Source organism: Lissotriton helveticus, chromosome 9, assembly GCF_964261635.1.
Source record: "Lissotriton helveticus chromosome 9, aLisHel1.1, whole genome shotgun sequence".
Taxonomy (NCBI): domain Eukaryota; kingdom Metazoa; phylum Chordata; class Amphibia; order Caudata; family Salamandridae; genus Lissotriton; species Lissotriton helveticus.
Window position 1 is genome coordinate 92320136 of NC_136070.1, and position 20560 is coordinate 92340695.

At 40.6% G+C, this 20560-nt stretch overlaps 1 protein-coding gene across 2 annotated transcripts in view; it reads left to right on the forward strand.

Moving 5' to 3' along the window:
* ZFYVE26 (zinc finger FYVE-type containing 26) overlaps positions 1 to 20560 on the forward strand; it is a 657581-nt gene that overhangs the window by 161355 nt on the left and 475666 nt on the right. For both annotated transcript variants that reach the window (XM_078659543.1, XM_078659544.1), the window contains exons 11-12: positions 8019 to 8087; positions 10640 to 10791. In XM_078659543.1, the coding sequence (XP_078515669.1) occupies positions 8019 to 8087; positions 10640 to 10791 (221 nt within the window). The remainder of the gene's footprint in view (positions 1 to 8018; positions 8088 to 10639; positions 10792 to 20560) is intronic.

Genomic DNA, 20560 nt, shown 5'->3' on the forward strand with positions numbered 1-20560 from the left:
GACATGTGATCATATAATGGACCAATAGGTATTTTAAACTTCTGGTTCTGCGATTGGCAAATCTAGGTTTTTGCCAGTTCAAATTCCCCGAATGGGATTATTTTCCAGTTTTTACTAATTATTCTCTTCCTTGCGTTGGTTGCTGTTTTGTAGGTTGTAACGCACGTAATTGAATTTTCTTCATTTTCTTTAGGGGTAATGTCAAGAAGACACTCTTGTGGCTGGTGTCTCGCTCTCTTTTGGCACTTCGTATGATCTTCTTTGGATAGTCTCTTTTGGCAAATTTAATTGTTAGATCTTTGGCTTGGATCTTATAATCTTCTAGTTTGCTGCAGTTACGTTTGAGTCTCAAAAATTGGCCATATGGCAGGTTCTCTCTTAGTGGTCTGGGATGGAAGCTTTTGTATGATAATAAACTGTTCTTGGCAGTTGGTTTATAGTATGTTTTGGTTTGAATCTTATTGTTTTCCACATACAGAGTTATGTCAAGAAAGACTAGGTATTTTATCTGCCGTGAAGGTGAATTTTAGACATTCGTCTTTCATTCAGCCATCTGATGAATTCTTGTAGATTGTTGTTATTGTTCTTCCAGATGACAATGATGTCATCTATAAATCTTTTCCAAAATAAAATTTGGCGAGAAAAGGGATTGGTATCGTTCAGGACACACTTAGTTTCAAAGTCACTTACATAGAGTCCTGCTACCGAAGGCGCAAATGCGCTTCCCATGGATGTACCATGGTTTTGCACAAAAAGCGTTCCGTTGTACTCAAATAAATTTTCAATCAAGGCTAATTTACAACATTCTAGCACAAAATGTTTAGGTGTCTCATGTTCCCATCTGTCAGAAAAGAGGATGGTTTCTAGAGTCCCCAGTGTCTTTTGTTGGGGGAGACTTGTATATAGACTTTCTACGTCTAAACCAACTAGGAGGATTTCTTCTTCATTATATGGTATATCAATCAGTTGGTTTAGTAAGTCTCTGGTGTCTTTCAGGTAGGTGGGAGTTCTCTGTACTAGTGGTTTTAAAAATTGGTCAGCAAATTTTGACAGAGGTTCAAGCACTGAACCTATACCAGAGACGATTGGTTGTCCTGGCGGTTGTAATTTATTTTTGAGTCTTAGGTAAAGAGTAAAAGTAATGTGTTTTAGGTTTTTCTGCAATCAGGTAATCTGCCTCATTTTTCGTTATCCATGCATTCATTTCTGCTTCATTGACCATTATTTTGATGGTATTCTGTAGCCTCGAAGTTGGGTCAGTAGTAATTTGTTTGTAGAATTTTGTGTCTGAAAGAAGGCTGAGGCACTGTTGGTCATATCCCTCCTTATCAAGGAGAACTATGCCTCCCCCCTTATCGGTGGGTTTAATTATTAAGTTCTCATTGTTCCTCAACTCGTTAAGTGCTTTTTGTTCCGTTTTTGTTATATTGATAAATGGTTTCTTTATCATACCTTTAATCTCTCTGGCTTCTTTCATAATAGCTTGTTGAAACGTTTTATCTCTATGGGAACCATGCTATTGGGGGGATTGAATGTAGATTTTTTTCTTAGATTCGTATCACCTTCTGGTCTCGTGTCCTCCTTTCCTTCGAAGAAAGCTTTGAGTTTTAACTTTCGACAGAACTCTGATAGTTCCCATCTTAATTTATAGGTGTCAAGGTTGGGGGTAGGGACAAATCCCAAACCTTTATTCTGAACTCGTACTTGGTCATCTGTGAGCACTATATCAGTTAAATTTACTATCAGTGATTCACTGCACTGCTTTCTCTTTTGTTTTGCTCCATGTCATCATATGGAGTAGTTGTTCGTTCCATGTTACTCCTCTCCGTCTCCCTCTTGGTAGATTTTGACCTCTTCCTAAAAATGGCGGCTGTTGTATGTTCTCTTGTCCCATCATTTGGGGACCCATCATTTGTGGCGGTGGTGGTATTCCATGGTTGTATGGGTTCATCCAACCTCCGTAATTTGGCATATATGGTTGGAAGTATGGCATTTGTTGGTTGTGGTAATTCGGTCTATGCCAGCTATCTGTTCTCCTTCGTGGTTGGTTCCGGATTTGATTTCGGCCTCTTCGTGGGGTATAATCATCTCCACTCCATTCTGAGTTATCAGAAGAGTTGCCTCCTGTAGACTCATTGTCAGTTGTTGGTTCCGGCAAGGTATACTCTTCTTTAGAATATGGGTGAAACTTCTCCTGTGTAAAGCACTTCAGGTCCTTTACTAATTTCTGTATTTTGCTTTGGGTAATGAATTGTTTCCTCCATTTCTCTATTTATTTCTTCTAATCATTTTTTGTACACTGAGATGTGGACTACTGTCTTCAATTTTGCTTCACTTATTTGGATTTTCACCTTCAGGGCTTCTGATAGTCTGGCGGCAGTTTTTATTATTAAGACCAGGTAATCACGTGTGCATCTCCACGAGATTGAAGACCAATCTTTCCTAAAGACCATCTCGGTCCTGAAGAAAGCCCCAAAGACCCGGCTGGGCACAGTGGGGCTGAAACACGTAGGCCAACCTTTATGTATAGAGGATCAAGTAACGCGATCCAAATCTACACAAAAAATCTTTTAATAATTCTTGAATCACAATTTTTATTAAATAAAGAAATTTTTGTTTGTGATGATCCAAGGATTTTTAAACTCACTACTTTTTTTTGTGAGCACTATTTCTGGGCACTGCTACATATCCAGTGGTTACCTCTGGGTGGAGGTTGCATACAACTAGAAAAACCCTATGATGATGCACCCACGCTACGTAAATTGGTGGAGAATCAAGAAACACCACCACACCGCTTACGTGCGTGTATGAGGGTTTTTTAAGGTCATCAATAACCTAAAAACCCTGGTGCTGTAGTTTCAAGTGATCCATTCTCCGATTGATCTTGTTCTAAATGTATATCTTCCTTAAAGTCAGACTTGTCATTATTCTATAATTATTTTTAGCATTGAGGCGTTGCATCCCTGTATGCTTTTAAAATTAACTAAATTAGCTCATGTGGACCAAAAAATATTTTAAGGCTGTAGAGCTATTTGTTATATGGAAAGATGTTTATTTTATATAAATTGTGCCTGATTTCAAGTTTGGCAGACGGGTACTTCATTAAAAGTTTGACGGATATTCTGTCCGCCTTATTATAAATGCATTTGTGACAGAGTGCCCATCCTCCAAACTCTAAATTAGACACTATGTCACGTTTTGAAGGGTTCTGATTATGGGAGGTGGTGTAGAGGCCCGCTCCTATAATGTACAGTAAATACATTTAAGTAACATACTTTACTATATATATAAATATGTACTTGCATAAATATAAACAAATATATTTGTATATACATGTACATAACAACACTATTATTAAAAATATATATTTCACATTTAAAAATGTTATTTGCTAATATAAAATGTGTGTGTATATATATATATCTATATATATATCTATATATATATATATATATATATATATATATATATATATATCTATATATATATCCTACTGGCGATAGCCAGTAGGTATATATAGTTAGGATTGTTTTCCATAGGGAAATCGCAACATTCTATTGGGAATAACTTTGGCGCCGGTTGAGGAATCTTCCTGAAATGTTCCTTAACTTTGCCTCGCGGCGCTCCGGTCCTTCCCTGAAAGTTTGGGGGGGATTCGTTAAGCGGAGGCCGAGATAAAAGGGGGGTCCCAAAACGTGTTTTCCCCATGTTAATTTCCATAGGGCGGTTGGACTCACTTTTAGCCCGAACGGCTGAATGGTTTTCCACCAAACTTGGCAAAATTGTAGGGACTGGTAGCCCGATGTGCCTTTGCTATGTCTCAAGATATGTGCTCCAGTGGTTTTTACGAAAATTAACTTTGAAAAAATATATATTGGGCTACATTGGGCTATATATATGTTAGAGCCCAAATGTAGCCCAATGTAGCCCAATGTAGCCCAAAGATTGCCACCAGAGACAAAAAAAAACAAATGTAGCCCAAATATCAGCCAGATGTAGCCCAACTATAGCCCAATGACAGAATGTCCCAGAGTGTTCTAAAGAACAACTAGAGCGCTAACAGTCTTACTTATGACAAAAGTATGGCACACCTGAAGTCATCTTGATTGGAATAAAGTGTTAACACTTAAAACATTTAATTTGCAAAGGAACAAAATGAGGGGGTTCATTTTGCCATAGAAATTATGATTAGTGCTGAAGAAAGAAAAATTAGGGCACATTTTGAGTGACTTCTCAAATCCTCTTATATTGCATTAAAAAAATTCTGATATGCAGTCTCCCAAGATGGCCACCAGAGACAAAAGAGCCTGTGCTTAAAAACTTTGTTAGCAAAGCAGGCATTTGAGATTTAAAAAACTTTTAATATATAAAAACGTTATCCGCTAATAGAATTAGCATTTAAATAACCTTGCGAATTCAATGAAAAAAACATAGGTTTCAGGCTTTATATAGTTGGGAATTAGCATTTAAAAAACCTTGCGAATTCACTGAAAAAACCATAGGTTTCAGGCCTTATATAGTTAGGAATTAGCATTTAAAAAACCTTTGAAATTCACTGAAAAAACCATAGGTTTCAGGCCTTATATAGTTAGGAATTAGCATTTAAAAAACCTTGCAAATTCACTGAAAAAACCATAGGTTTCAGGCCTTATATAGTTAGGAATTAGCATTTAAAAAAACCTTTGAAATTCACTGAAAAAACCATAGGTTTCAGGAGTTATATAGTTAGGAATTAGCTTTTAAAAAACCTTTGAAATTCACTCAAAAAACTATAAGTTTTAGTGGTGTTATAGTTAGCTGGACATTTTACTCATACAAACCATTGAAATTGCTCCTATATAGTTAGTTGTACTAACTATATTTCGCGCACCCGCAATCCACTGCTGATGATGTCACATATTAGATCATTCATGACATGGTCAGTGACATCACTGATGACATCTCAAATGACATCACTGATGACATCACTGATGACATCATCCACGAGACAATCACATACACCTTTTCATACACTATTACAATTTTTCATCACTCTTTGTAAAATACAAAGTATCATATTTAAATCCATTGTCACAGCAATACAAGTATCTAAAAATCCACTCAGTGATTGATAGATGTATACACACATCTAATCACTTACCTATAGATAGTAAGTCATACTTAGTGAATTATAAAATCATTATTACAAATATACAGTTATCCATACAGTCACTCACACAATCATTTTGTCTTATGTATACTTATTTATATACAACAACTGACACAAACACTGCCTTTTATTTTTCTAGTTTGTTGGACCTGTACCATTGAGAAATATATTTGCTCATCACCACACCCATAAAGATATTCACTCACCCAAACAACTGTTAGAACATGTAGTTTTAACTTCATATATCTACTGAATCAACTATTCACACATCTTTGGACAGTCACACCCCCCCCCACCGAACCACACACACTTTCACACTCCCATACAAATACTCAGTTAACTAATCAATAACTAATATAGACTTTCACATAGCTAGTAACCAACTGTAGAATCAGTTTACACAACAACTGACAAAGTGATACAGATATTCACACAGTTTAGTCACTATCCACTATATTTAGTGAGACATTATAAATTGGTCAAGTAAACAGTCAATTACACTGCTACTAAATCCTCCATCCAAATATTTATTTATATATATCCACTTATTCTTCAATGCAAATTGCTATATATATAATGCATATTTAAATAACGAAACAAACCACATTCACTGGATGATGTCATCCGTGATGTCATTTGAGATGTCATCAGTGATGTCACTGACCATGTCATGAATGATCTAATATGTGACATCATCAGCAGTGGATTGCGGGTGCGCGAAATATAGTTAGTACAACTAACTATATAGGAGCAATTTCAATGGTTTTGTATGAGTAAAATGTCCAGCTAACTATAACACCACTAAAACTTATAGTTTTTTGAGTGAATTTCAAAGGTTTTTTAAAAGCTAATTCCTAACTATATAACTCCTGAAACCTATGTTTTTTTCAGTGAATTTCAAAGGTTTTTTAAATGCTAATTCCTAACTATATAAGGCCTGAAACCTATGGTTTTTTCAGTGAATTTGCAAGGTTTTTTAAATGCTAATTCCTAACTATATAAGGCCTGAAACCTATGGTTTTTTCAGTGATATATATATATATATATATATATATATATATATATATATATATATATATATATATATATATATAATATATCCAAATGAAAGTACTCCCACATGAAGGCACCACACACTGCATGTATTTCTCCTCTCTTATTTGGCGGACTGCAAGGTAAGAAGCATTGCTGTTGCAGCGGGTAGTTCACCAAACTAAGCCATACGCATTACGGGCACTCCAGCCCTTGGTCACTTGCTTTGGCTTAAACAGACTGGAAGCAAACAATGACGCCGCACTTGCAGCGTATTTATAAGTCCCGCCCTTTTGGGCCAGTGCATTCTGGTCGTTATTTATAATGTTGTTAAAGTAAATGCCTCAGTTTTCTTTCAAGGTTCTTTAAAATACCACAGTGGGTTCACCGCAATTACCTTGCACCTTTTGTGTCCAACCAAACACGGAACACGCTGCCCACTGTGGTATTTTAAAGAACCTTGAATCTTAAAAATATAATTACACAATTTACATAATTATCAATTAAGCAATTAATAAATCAATCAATTATTAATTAATTATACTTAATTAACTTGCCACCCTTTATCCCAACAACCTGCACCTAAAATATATCTTGAAAAATGTAACAATCACTCTATTTACATAATTATTTATCAATTAAAGAATTAATAATGAATCAATGATTATTAATGATACCTAATCAACTTCCTTCTCTTTAGCCCTACCAACGCAACAACCCGCACTTAAAATATAGCTAAAAAAATATATTAAATACACAATTCACATAATTATAATTATAAATTAAATATTAGTTAAAAAATATATTTCGTATTACCTTCCCACCCATTACTCCTACAAACCTTCCAACCCGCTACAACACTATAAATTAAAATGTCATTACTTTTAAAAAATCTAAAAGTTACAAACTATATTTAAAAACATTAGCAACAATTATGCAAACAATTGATAACATATCCAATTGAAATGTAAACTAAAATACATAAAGATAATTAAAACACAATATTTTTTACCAACTATATTTTTGTAAACGATATTAACACAGATATTTTTGATAATTGTATATATTACTTAACTTAAAAATAGATATTTTTTTTGTGTTCAGAAGTTTTTAAAAATAGATATTTTTTTAAACAATATTTATGCATTACAATATTTGTGTATCATTGTATTAAAAACTCCATATTTGTGCGATTTGATATTTTTGGACTCAATAGTTTGTCCAAATACCAAAGTAACTTTACATTGGGCATCAGTATGCTTTTTTGGTTATGCGTCTTGGCAGGCATTATGCTAGTTATTTTTATATCATTGATGTTGACATTTTGTCTATAGCAGAACATCCTCAGGGCTCAAAATATCAAAAAATTGTTACAAGATCTGCAAATGTAGTAACTTAAAAAAAAAATCTACTCAAACTAATTTTAATGCACTTGACCTCTGTCTCTTAAGCCGAGCAAATGTGACAAGTTAACAAGATTTAAAGGCATTTTTATTGCTCATTCACTTTGTGAACAATAAAGATGCCTTCAAATCTTAATATCTTGTCGCATTTGCTCTGCTTTCAGAGACAGAGGTCAAAAGTCAGTTTGTCTTCCTACTCACCAGAAAGGATGAGTAGGACAAAAAAATAGCTTGTCCTAATGAAATCTGTCTTGCAAATGCGAGCGGGCAATGTGATTTTGGAGCCCTAACCCTTTTGAATCTTCTTGCAGAATGCCAGTGTAGTGTTATTAATAAGAGTCTCTCTTGCTTCTTCAGTGCTGTTTAAATCTGCCATTTCTTGACCTTGAGGTCTGATGATGTATTAACTACTTTTTGTGTTCTTTGCACCACAGCTCCTAAAGAGGGTGTGCAAGAGTCAGCAGTGGAAAACACTAATAGTGAATTAAGCACAAGTACATCAGGTAAGAATTGTGATAATAATAAATGTTATTATATTCTTTTGTTCACGTTTCGACAGTTTTTCATCAACAATTTGGGATTTATTGTTGTAAGATTGTGAACTCAATTAATGCACAAGTGCAAGACATTAGACCCTCTCTGGTTGCTTGTATGGGTTATTTCTAGAGGAACTGTGTCTCTTACAGGGCAAGCCACAACACTCATGTGTGCAAGATATGGGTTCCTTAAAAAAAACAGATTGGCTTCTTCACCAACCTGGCTGTACATTCTCAGGTAAAAATTAATCAGCTAGTTATTTTATTAGCAGTAAGCCTGAGCTTTTATCTGTTATCCCTTCTTGAGTGGCATTGAATGAAAGTCCAAGTTATTAAATGTTGGGCATCTGCCAGCACTTTGCAGACGTTCAAAATAAAGTCACAGAACTGCCCATGAAAGGGCCTTTTCAAAATACATTTATAGACTACGGGTAAATCATTTGAAAATGCAATGTCTCCTCCAATAACAGAAATGGATCTAGAAAACACTTCAGCTGATAAATGCAATGATCTCTTCTACTTTTCTAACATGGAATAGTTTTGTACGATCAAGTTTTACTTTGTGATATTTTAAACTAACAGGCACTGTAGGCTGACATAACTGCATTAGCTGACCTTTAGGTCCAGATATTTAAATGCAGCATTTTCATTTGGGGTTCTTTGTACGATAGTAATTAGTGTGGGTTTGAAGAGCAGCTGCTTGGATTGGGTTGGTTCAAATGCTGGTTAAAAACATTAGGAGCCGCTCACTATCTCTTATGGTTAGTCTCATGAACCTAACATCCCAATTTGCAGACATAATGACCCCCCTGCAAATGACTGAAATGCATTCCCACCCAGCTCATCAACTATTCTTTCTGTTATCCCCTCCTTTTATTGAACTCTGTTGTTTCATGTCCTTTTCTTATCTACATCATTCTTCCTCATTCCTACCTCTCACCTTCCTTAATTCTCTCAAGGAGACACATGTCACATCCCACATATATGAAAAACTAATGTTAGCAGCCTTTCTCATCCATTTCTCATACTTTCCTTACCAGAGCTTCCTTTTATGATTTTCTTTAGAGGTAACACTTCTAAATAGGCTAGAGTCTATGTCAGTGGGTCAGTAATATACCCTTTTGACTCAAACTTTGCTTTGAGATGCATTTTTGTTTACAAATGTGGTTTACTTTGCCAAATCTCTGTCAAAAACCCAACAAACAAACAGAGTCCCCACCTACGTCAAACAAATGAAGTTTTTAGGATGTTGAGTGTTGGTGTCTAGTTAGAAATGGTTGCTGCATATTTGGTAGTCGGTATCTCACCAGGACACAGTCCAGTTGAAGACTGGTTGAGTACCCAAATGGCATCTTCAATTTTCAATGTGGATGATTTAGAAGTTGACCAAGCTTTGATGAGAGCAGTTAGTGAGAATTTACAAACAATAGTAGAGTTTATTTCTTGAATTTTAAATGTGGATGATATAGTAGTGGCTCAAGCTGTGATGAGAGCAGTTTTTTGAGAATTTACAAAAAAAATAGTTTATTTAAAACCATTAAAAAATGATGTCTGTCGCCTCATCTTCACAACAGGACGTTCAGTATGAACAGGACTTTCAGGTCTCATTCAGGGATGTGTATGGTTAATTCCTACCTCCTTTCGAGAGGATGCCATTTTTATTTTGTTTCGGTGTGTGTGACTATTAATGATGAGCTCACGAACAAAGAAAGAAAAACCTGCCTATTGCATCACATATCCTTTATGTAAGGCCCTGTTCCTGTTGGAAAAGTTTTATTTAATGTGTTCATCTGTAATGTTGCTTCATGTACTTTTACATTATTGAATACATTCTCTCTCCTTCTCCCACTCGCTATCTCTTTCACTCTCTAATTAAATGAGAAGTACAATATGCTGACAAGAGACCTAGTTTTAACAATTTCGAAAGAGCCTTTTACTCTTTAAGAGGTGATTCAGGATCCCGCCCACTCATGAAACACACCAGCTAGCACTGACACATTAACACACACCAACATATGCATGGAAACACTCATAGAATAGTTTCCTCTGGGAGGAAATCACCACTTAGTCCCTACGACAGTAGGAGATCATGCCCATCAAAGGCCCGCATAAGGGAACAGAAATGTGATGAGGCTAGTAAATATGCACCTACCAACCATATAACATCTGAGAGACGCCTACTTGCCTGTATTTCCTCACCTGGCTTCATAAATGCCAGTGGGTGGGTGGGTGATTGATTGTGTGGGGGTTTATATAACAGTTAAACCAAATAAACAGTACTGAAAACACAAATTAAGGTTTCCTCTCTATGTTCTGAGATAACTTCTGGAGAAGCCATTGGCATCTGTGTATAGGTAAAGACATCTGACGCAGTGCCTTAGAATATGGGCAAAGCATATGAAAGGTAATTGTAATGTGCATTTTAACAACTATGTGTATACCATTGGTCTATTGGACCTCTGGCAAAAAGTCTCAAGTTTGGTCCTGTACAAACCAATATCATCTCTTTGTCATTACAGAGGGAAGCAACAGCACCGTCTCTGAGAGGAGCGAATTGGGATTCAGTCTCCAGCCCCTCAAAAGGAATCTTCTTATTCCCATGATGCTTTCTCCGCCAGAATCTCTTCTCATTTCCTGCATCCTAAGGGGGAATTTTGTAGAAGCACATCAGGTAGTTAAGAGCTTTGTTCAGTTTCAATTATGACTTTGTGTGTGATTTTGTGCTAGCAATTGGTAGGTGGATTAAGGTGTTTGACACACAAAAAAAAGCCAGGCTGACTCCTTCAGGGTGTCGTTACTTGTTGGTTGGGGGACTATCATCAGCAAGAAATTGACTGAAAAGCATGATTAACGAGGGGTACTGAAAATTAGTCTGGATTAATTGTGCATCTGTTGGCGATTTGCACTGGCATTGTACACTTCTGCTACTGATTTGTTATACAAACTACCTCAAAATCCAACTGAGGAGAATGTTGAAAAGGTCGGTGCCTACACATCTACGAGTGTAGCAATACTCCCTTGGAATGATACATATCAGATTGTGGTGCCTCATAAAAGAAATGCCAGTATTGAGGACATACTTGGGAATAATAGGAAATGACAAGAATGTGAGAACAAGTTACAACATAGGAGAGTCCCTAGAAGCTCCAAACTGTAGGAGGATGCAAATACAAAAGCACATTCTGCAGTTAGGGAGTAGCACAAAATAAAATGAAATGGCCTAAGTGAACTATAGAGGTCAATATCGTCGAGCTAAATTAGGTAAATAGCAGGCCCCAAAAAGCAGAAAACCAAATTGAGAAAATCTCCTCTCACCCTAGTACCTAAAATTCAAAGAGCAGTGGCTATAAAGAAGCAACTAATTGAAAATGGGCTCGCAAGCTTTTTGATTGGATGTGCCCAGTCACCATCTTTTCTAAAAATATCTAAGTGGATTCAGCTCTGTATTATGACAGAAAAGATATTTTGAATAAAGGCATTTAGGACTTTGCTAATAGGTGCAAAAGAGGAAAACAATGTGACCTGATAATCATGTCCATCAATACATAATCCTGATTCAAGCAAGATTGTTATAGCACAAGTGATATTAGTGGATGTGAAAAAAAAAGTTGTTATTTAAATTTGTAGAGCGAACTATCACCCAGAAGGGTATCGTACCTAGAGCTAGTGGGACAAATCAAAAAGCCAGATATTCAGCTTGGTCTTCATCCAGTGTGATTTCAGTCATGCAGGCGTTGAACTTGATCCAAGTACTGGGCGTCTTGTCTGTGAGTGATAGAATGAATTGCGTGTCTTCGGCGCAGGAGAGGGCGTTGATATTGTGGATGATGCTGGCTAGAGAAATCATGTATGCGTTAAAGAGGACCGGGCGCCCTAGGGAGGATCCTTTCCAAATTCTGCAGGCGAGGTCATGGACGCCCGAGGAGTACGGTGCCAGGCTGACTGGGTCCCTTTAGTCAGTAAGAAGCAGTGCATGTCCTTGGATTATAATGTTATGTAGGCCTTGGATGAGGATGGGGGAAGAGACTGTGTCAAATGCTGCAGAGAGGCACAGGAGGATGAGGGCATCTGTGTCTCCTCTGTCCATGCTGATATCATCTGTGGTGGCGATAAGGGCAGGTTCCATTCTGTGGTCGGGGCTGAAACCAGGCAGAGTGGTATTGAGGAGTTGATGGTCGTTGAGGTATTCAGTTCGGTGGCTGCTTATGATTTTGTCTAAGACCTTAGCCGAGAATGGTAGCAAAGAGATCAGTTTGTAGTTGGTGAGCAGGGACTGCCAAGGGTTTCTTCAGCAATGGGAAGACATTGCATGCTTCCAGACATTTGGGAAAGTTGTGGAGGAGTAGGGAGCAATCCGAATGAGTGTGAGCATGGGGCTGATGGGTTGTGTTCCATTGGAGTACGCATGATGGGAACTGGGGCCCCATGGGGCACCTGAGTGGATGGACTTCATGGTGGCATGGGCCATATTGTTTGCATTGGTTGTCTGGATAAGATGAGGAGGCATTTGGTGATGTCTCAATTCTGGTTGCAGGCTGTAGGTGCTGTAAATGGCTGTGATTTTGTTCCTGGAAAATTGAGACAGATTGTTGCAGAAGTCCTACGAGGGAGTGATCGAGCTGGAGGAGTCTGATGGTGAAGTGAAATCTTTCACAATGTTGAAGATTTCTTTGCTTCTGTTGGTGCCAGCACCGATGTAGTCTGCCAGAGCAGGTAGTTTGTTGGTCCGCATCATCTGGTGTCCCAGGGTAGATTTGAACATGCTCTTGTCTCCATTTGTGCTCTAGTTGTTTACAGTGATGTTTTATCAGTCTGGCTCTTGGTGTATGCTGTTTTTGAGAGGTACCAGGGAATTCTTGATGGGGTTGGGGAGGCTGCTGCTGTGTTCAGGTGTCTGAGAGTAGTGTTCCATTGTTTGTCAGTAATGCTGTTCCAGTTTGGCTGAGCTGGTCTGGCGGTGGTGCGTGTGCGGTTCACCTGGATAGGGATACTGAACTTGATGAGCGTGTGATCTGTCCAGGGAACTGGTGCAGGATCATCAACTCTGAATTTTGCTGAAGTTGTTGCAAATAGAGGATGTGTCCAGCGACATGGGTAGGTCCCTTTACTCATTGGATGAGGCCCATGCTTCCAAGGTCTTCAATGTGTGCTCTTGAGTCGGCGTTGTCTTCCAGGTGGAAGTTCAGGTGTCCGAGTAGGATGTAATTGCTAGCATCAAGGGTGAGTAGTGCGACAAAGTCCGTTATGGTTTCAGTGAAGTTGGTGCGCGGTCTAGGTGGTCTGTAGGTGAGAGTGCCACTTAGGATGAGGTTGGCTATGACATTGAGCTTGAATGACAGGTGTTTTTTGTTGGAGGATAATATATTCGTGGATGTGGTGCAGCCGATGGTGTTCTTGTGGATGATTGCGATTCTGCTTGTGGGCTTCTTGTCTGGTAATCTTGTAGCCAGGAGGAATGGCTATGCGGATGTCAGGAGCCATTACATGATTCAAGCAGGTGTCTGTCAGGAAAAATAGGTCAGAGTCATTGTCATGCTGCAAATCCCAGATCTCTGTGGTCTGTTTGAGTGAATGAGTGTTGAGAAGCATACATGCGAGTTTGGAGCGTTGTGTGGGTGGTTGCAGGACTTTGAGGGTGTTGGGTGCTGAGTGTTGGATGCTGGAATGTGTATGTTCCATAATCGGTCTACAAAATCAATTGGATTATAGGTGGTATAGGCGCAAAGCAGTCTCTCAGCAGGTCAATTGCCTTTAAGTAAGAGATACTCACACAAAGTCTTGAGATAAACAGCTGGATAATTACCACGTAGATCCTCAAGACAGTCCTGACCTTGAGCCTTACCTGTCAAAATCTGCCCAAAATTACACCACTACATACCATGCAGTAATAAAGATGGCGGCTTAAAACCACAAGTTAGAAGTATGCTTTGGTAGAGGAAGAAAACAATTCCTTTGTTTGAGCTCTCTCCAAAACCGAGAGATGTAGCCAGTACCTACCATTTCTGTGGAGCATGGTGAAATGTACTACAGTAAACTTTAAAGGTTTGAGCTGTCACCTGACATGTAGAAAAGAAATATAAGGCCGCCCAAGACGACCCAGTTTATATCAGGAGAAATATCAGCTGGATTGTTTGGTGGCACATATGGCCGGGAAAAGGGTCTCGGCTCAGGCAACAGGGAATGTTCCTCCTTCAGATAAGGAGAGCAAGAAAATCAGTGCTGCTGTGGAGGCAGCCACACAGTAGAGAATACAATTATGTTAGACTGAAGAAATTGAGAAGTTGGGTAAGCACCTCCCCAAAGCCTCTCGCAAATGGGTGCAGGAGCCAGTGGCAGGAGTGAAGGTGATCTCAAACTCCTAAATTCAGTGTGTATTGGATACTGCATCTAGAGAGATTAATACCAATATCCTGCTCGGGTGATAGCCCCGGCGAAGAGGCCCGCGGTTATGACTAGGTAGACTGTACCACATCATTAATGTCCTGTTCGAAGAATATCTATTCAGCCCCAAAGCCGGTTCAATGCTCAAGAAAATTAAAAAGGACACTTATACTGCCAAAGCCGTGGGTGCACAGTAGACTCTAACACCAAGGTCTGCCTTTCACATAGACATTAGAAGGTCTGAAATCATCCACTCCTTTTGAGAGACAGTAATACATTTGACAGCAGTCCTTTCAGGACGCACAGAGGCCCATGTCCTTCAGCAGTGGTGGCTACCATGGAAACCACAGAGGTGAGGATGGAGTTGGCTCCTCAAAGGCACCTCTACCTTTAAGCAATGACTCATTCATCATTCCCCCATCACATAACACGTGTCTGGGAAAGGCTTCCACAGTGGGAGGAAATAACCATCGACAAATGGGTGCTCCCAGTTGTACAGCAGAGGTACTGACTGGAGTTTCACACCACTCCACCATATGTACTACCTCATCACCATGCAATGAGTCAAGGCCTCCTACGACTGTTGTAGGAAGAATTACAGGTGCTTCTCGACAAAGCTGCCATTGGATGGATTTCCTTATTAGTGGGCCAAGGAGTCTACACCCTACACTTCCGTATTCCCAAAAAGGATGGAACTATGCAGCCTTTCCTAGTCCTAAGGACTTTGAACTGCTACATCCTGTCAGGTTTTTCAAAATGACTACCCTGCAGGACGTCATCCCACTTCTCTTCACTTAAGATCACATGGCAATCCTTGTCTTGAAGGGACACATCATCTCTACATTCACTTTGTGGTATGTGGTCAACACTACCAATTCTAACTTCAAAGTTCTACCTTTCGAGGGTCACAGCAGCCCCAAGAGTGTTTATCAAAAGTGGTTACACATGAACAGAAATGGCATTCTTGTCTTCAGTTATCTCGATGATTGGCTGATACAGAGCTGCAGATGAGAATATTGTCTACACACACTCATGGTTCTGTGTCCCTGTTCACAGTCAGTGCAAAAAAGTTGCTCCTCAGGCCATTGGAGATCCAATCTTTCTGGGAGCTCTATTCAATTTAAACACCGGGAAAGCATACCCAAATCAGGAGAGGATGACGGCTGCCTCTTTTTCTAACCTTGCGTCCCTTTAGGGTGAGGACTGTAATGAAGTTGTCATGCATAGCTATAGTGCTCCATGCAACATTGCATATGCATCTACTGCAAGAGAGTCGAGCAAGGCAAGGGTCACAGTTAAAAGGTTTATAGGAAGATGTATTGTTGGTAGAGCCCATAATCCAATACACTCCTTTGTTAAAACGACAAAAATCTGTTGCTGGGCAGACCTTTTCTGGACCCTCATGCTCAGGTGATCTTTACTATGGATGACTCATAAATAAGGACGAGGTGTGGAGCACATTTCAACCATGTGACTGTACAGGGTACCTGGAGGCAGAAGCATTTGGGCTGGCATATCAGTTAATTAGAGATAACCGCAATTTAATAGGATCTCGAACCAATTAACCTCTCATTCGAGGCAATACATTATTGGCAAAGACTGACAACAGTGTATCATGTCAGCAGCAAAGAGGCACTTGCTAGTCCCAACTTTCAGCACTAGCCCAAAAGATTTGGCATTGAGATATTCGGACTCGCATTCTGCCTCTAGTATTCATCTGTCAGTCATTTTCCAGGCCTCTTAAGCAGGACACATCAACAAGTCCACCAGTGGAATTCCTTCACACAAACTTTCACAAATGTGGCAGTCTCACAGTCAATCTATTCACTATTGCACAAAATGCCAAAACTTCACCTGCAGGCACCTACATCAAGAGACCATGGACAAATCACTATGGATGAACTGGTTAGGGATATTTGCTTACAGTATTCCTCTGATTCCATAGGATTTGAGTAAGAGTCAGGCATCCATGACCCTCATTCTAATGGTACCAACATGGGTGAGACTACGTTAGTATTTGAGGCTTCTGGTGATGTATGTGCATCCACAAGTAAACCTACTGCTGAGGCCGTATCTCCTGACTCTGCATAAGGGCATCAGGACCCTACTCGACAACGGGGAAACTACCGCCCTCATCCTCCTAGACCTCTCAGCCACCTTTGATACAGTCTGCCATCGCACCCTAACAACCCGCCTCCACAACGCCGGGATCCAAGGTAAAGCCCTGGACTGGATCACCTCGTTCCTCTCCGCCAGAACCCAGAGAGTCCGCCTCCCTCCCTTCCGCTCCGAGGCCACAGAGATCATCTGCGGCGTACCCCAAGGCTCATCGCTCAACCCAACCCTCTTCAATATCTACATGAGCCCCCTCACCACCATCGCACGCCAACACAACCTCAACATCATCTCATATGCCGACGACACCTAGCTGATACTCTCCCTCACCAAAGACCCAGCCACCGCCAAACTCAACCTCCAAGAAGGAATGAAAAAACGTCACCGAATGGATGAAACTCAGCCGCCTGAAACTGAAGTCAGACAAGACGGAGGTCCTCATCCTCGGACCATCCCCAGCCGCTTGGGACGACTCCTGGTGCCCCACAGAACTGGGTACCGCACCGACACCCACTGACCACGCACAAAACCTGGGATTCATCCTGGACTCCTCTCTCACGATGACCAAGCACGTCAACGCCATCTCATCATCATGCTTCAACACCCTCCGCATGCTCTGTAAGATCTTTCGGTGGATCCCTACCAGAACTAGAAAGACGGTCACCCAGGCCCTTATCACCAGCCGACTAGAGTACGGGAACGCCCTATACGCAGGAACCAAAGCCAAAGTTCAGAAAAGACTCCAACGCATACAGAACGCATCCGCACGACTCATCCTCGACATCCCTGCCACAGCCACATATCAGCCCACCTGGTAGGCCTGCACTGGCTCCCAGTCAACAAAAGGATCACGTTCAGGCTCCTCACCCACGCACACAAAGCGCTCCACGACATAGGTCCAGAATACCTCAACACCCACCTCACGTTCTGCACTCCAACACGCAAACTCCGCTCCGCCGGCCTCGCCACCGTCCCACGGATCCGCAGAACCACAGCCGGAGGAAGATCATTCTCCTACCTGGCGGCCAAGACGTGGAACTCCCTCCCCGCCCACCTACGACGGACCCAGGAACACCTCACATTCAGGAAACACCTCAAGAGCAGTAGCGCCCCCCGTCCTCCCCCAGCGCCTTGAGACCCTCACAGGTGAGTAGCGCGCTTTACAAATGTATTGATTGATTGATTGAAGGGTCAGTTCAGACAACCAGACCTCAGGTAATTGAATCTGGTACCTTAGATTCTAGAATGTTATTACCTTAAGCTGCCAGAGTAGTGCATGGAAGTCCTGCATGAGCCGCCTACACCTACCATGCTGGAAAAGATTTGTTTATTATTGTTTAGGAAATCAGGTAGATCCTCTCAAAATATCTGTCAAGATATCACCTGCTATTTATTGCACTTGCAAAAAGTGCTATTAGCATACACTTATATTTGTTCACATTTAGCTGCAGTGGCAGCTGCAGCTTATATTCAAAATAAACAACATTTGTCTCCATATTCAAGACTGTTGGGCTTTCCTTTAACCGCTACATCCTTATGTCTTGAAAATGTCTTCTTGGAAGCTAGCCTCACTCTTTCGTATCACATCTCTAAGGAAAATTAGTGAGCTGCAAGCATTAACTGTGGAGGGATGATTTTTACAGTGCAAAGTTTCTACCAAAGGCGGTCTCCACTTTTCATGTCAGCCAGACTATTTAGTTGCTTTTCTTCTTTCAACACCCAGAAAGAAGGCCATTACACACCCTTGATGTCAGAAGGGCACTCATGTACTACAATGACTAGACTAAATGACTGTCCTTTGCCTTTGGGAAGCCTTACTTTAAACCCAATTTCAAGAATGGTGTTTCTAGATGAATTGTCATTTGTATTAATATATGTTGTGCTAGGTCTAAGCATACTTTACATGTAGCGCCTGGGGCACATTTCACTCTCAAGCAGGCACCTTCTGGGGCCTTCTTTAATGAACATACCACTTCAGGATATTTGTAAGGCTACTACATGGTTAACACCACACACCTCTCTGTGGATAACCAAGCCCCTCTGTGGCTAGCCAAGCTCCTTGGGAGCCTTAGTTGGCCAGAAGAATAAGCCAAGCAACAGGACCTTATTTCCCATCATCCATCCATATAGAAAGTGACATCTCTGGATGTCCCATTATCCATCTGCACAGGAAGTGACATCATGGCACTTCCCACCACTCCTACGTCTTGACTTACTTTAGACATCTTTTTTCCCCACAAGCTGTAGTAGAGGATCTCGCACATAAGACGGGAAGAGACCTAGCTGTCATCCCTAAGACCTCCTGGTTCTTCACCAAGTTAGCAACTAAAACTCACCACCATAGAGCTACTGGCATGGCATTTCCCACCGTCTACAACTCAGACTGCCAGCTCCCATTTCGTCTACAGGCTTCCTGGGCAGAAAAATGACTGTGGTGATGAGTTTTCAGATCTCCTTACCACCATTTCAAAGTAACACACCCACACCACCCTCTTGGGTGACCTCAACCTCTCAGATAACACAATGCCAAAAAACTAGAGACACTCTCTTCAACCTCATTGAAATGCTCAGTGTGGTACAACATGTCACACAACCAACCCTTTCCAAAGACCACACCCTTGACCATGTCTTCTCCACATCTTCAACAATCCAATTCAAACCACCCTTGCGCAGGACCGATTACTTTGCTATCCCTATCTCCCTACTCATCGTCCTACCAACAAACTAAGTTCAACACAAAAGAGAAGTTCAAAGTCTTGGATCCTTCAAAGATTTCACAATAGACAACCTAATGAGTAAACTCATCTCTCACCCTATCAGCTCCACGCCTGATGCTATCACCGTTCTAAACCGCTTCCCCATTTTGTGTGAGAACTATGTGAACATCCACCTCCTCATTGCAACCTACAAATTGAAGCCAAAGCCTTCAGCAACCTATTACTCTAAAGACCTTGATGACCACAAACTATCCATCTGCAGAACGGAAACGCCAGAGAACTTCTGGATACAAAAGTCCCCCTTAGGCCAAACACGCAGATAGCTCATCACATCAGCCAAAGTACAGTACTATATCACCACTGTAAATGAAGTCACAAACAGAAGCAGGATGCTATTAAAGACAATCGGGCACAATATCAACCCCCTGTCGGACAGACCCATTCCTTACTCCACAGAAAAGTGCAATGCGATTAGCCTGTTATAAACCATTTTCAAATAATTCAGAAGATTTCACAACATCAAGCCTGCTTCATTTCTTACACCCACCTCTTCCCATTGAATCTTGCTATGGTCAACATTCGATGCACTGTATCTCCAAGATCTTGCTGACATATTCATGCCTCTCAAAGCTACATAACACATAACGTGTATTTGTAAAGCGCACTTTTACCCAAGGATATCTTGGCGCTGAATGACAGATGTTTGTTACCCAACTCAAAGGGAATTATTTTATCATCCTCAGAAGGAGAAAAGGTTGAGTGGACCCATCAAGATTTGAACCTGTGACCATGAGGTGGAACACAGGCCCCTACAATGGACATACTAGTCCAACAAGCCACCAGACCCGACAACTTCTTATGAAGATAATGTCTTACCATCATCCTTCATCAGAACTCGCTCTGTTACCCCTACTTAGCCTTGACTGTGCCTCCCTCACTCAAGGCATCTTCCCAGAATCTCTCAAGACGGGCCAGATTCTCTCACTTCTAAAGAAATCTAACTAGACCCTAACAGCATTGTCAACTACCAGCCCTCACTCACCTACCATTTATTAGCAAAGTAATTGAAAAAGCAAAAAGCAGTCTTTATTCAACTTCAAGATCACTTCAGTGCTAACTATCTCGTGCATGACTGCCAATATGGCTTCAGATCACTCTGCAGCACGGAGACCGCTGCCTTGCGCATAATAGACAATGCCCTTGTGGCCACAGATGCAGATGTTCCAT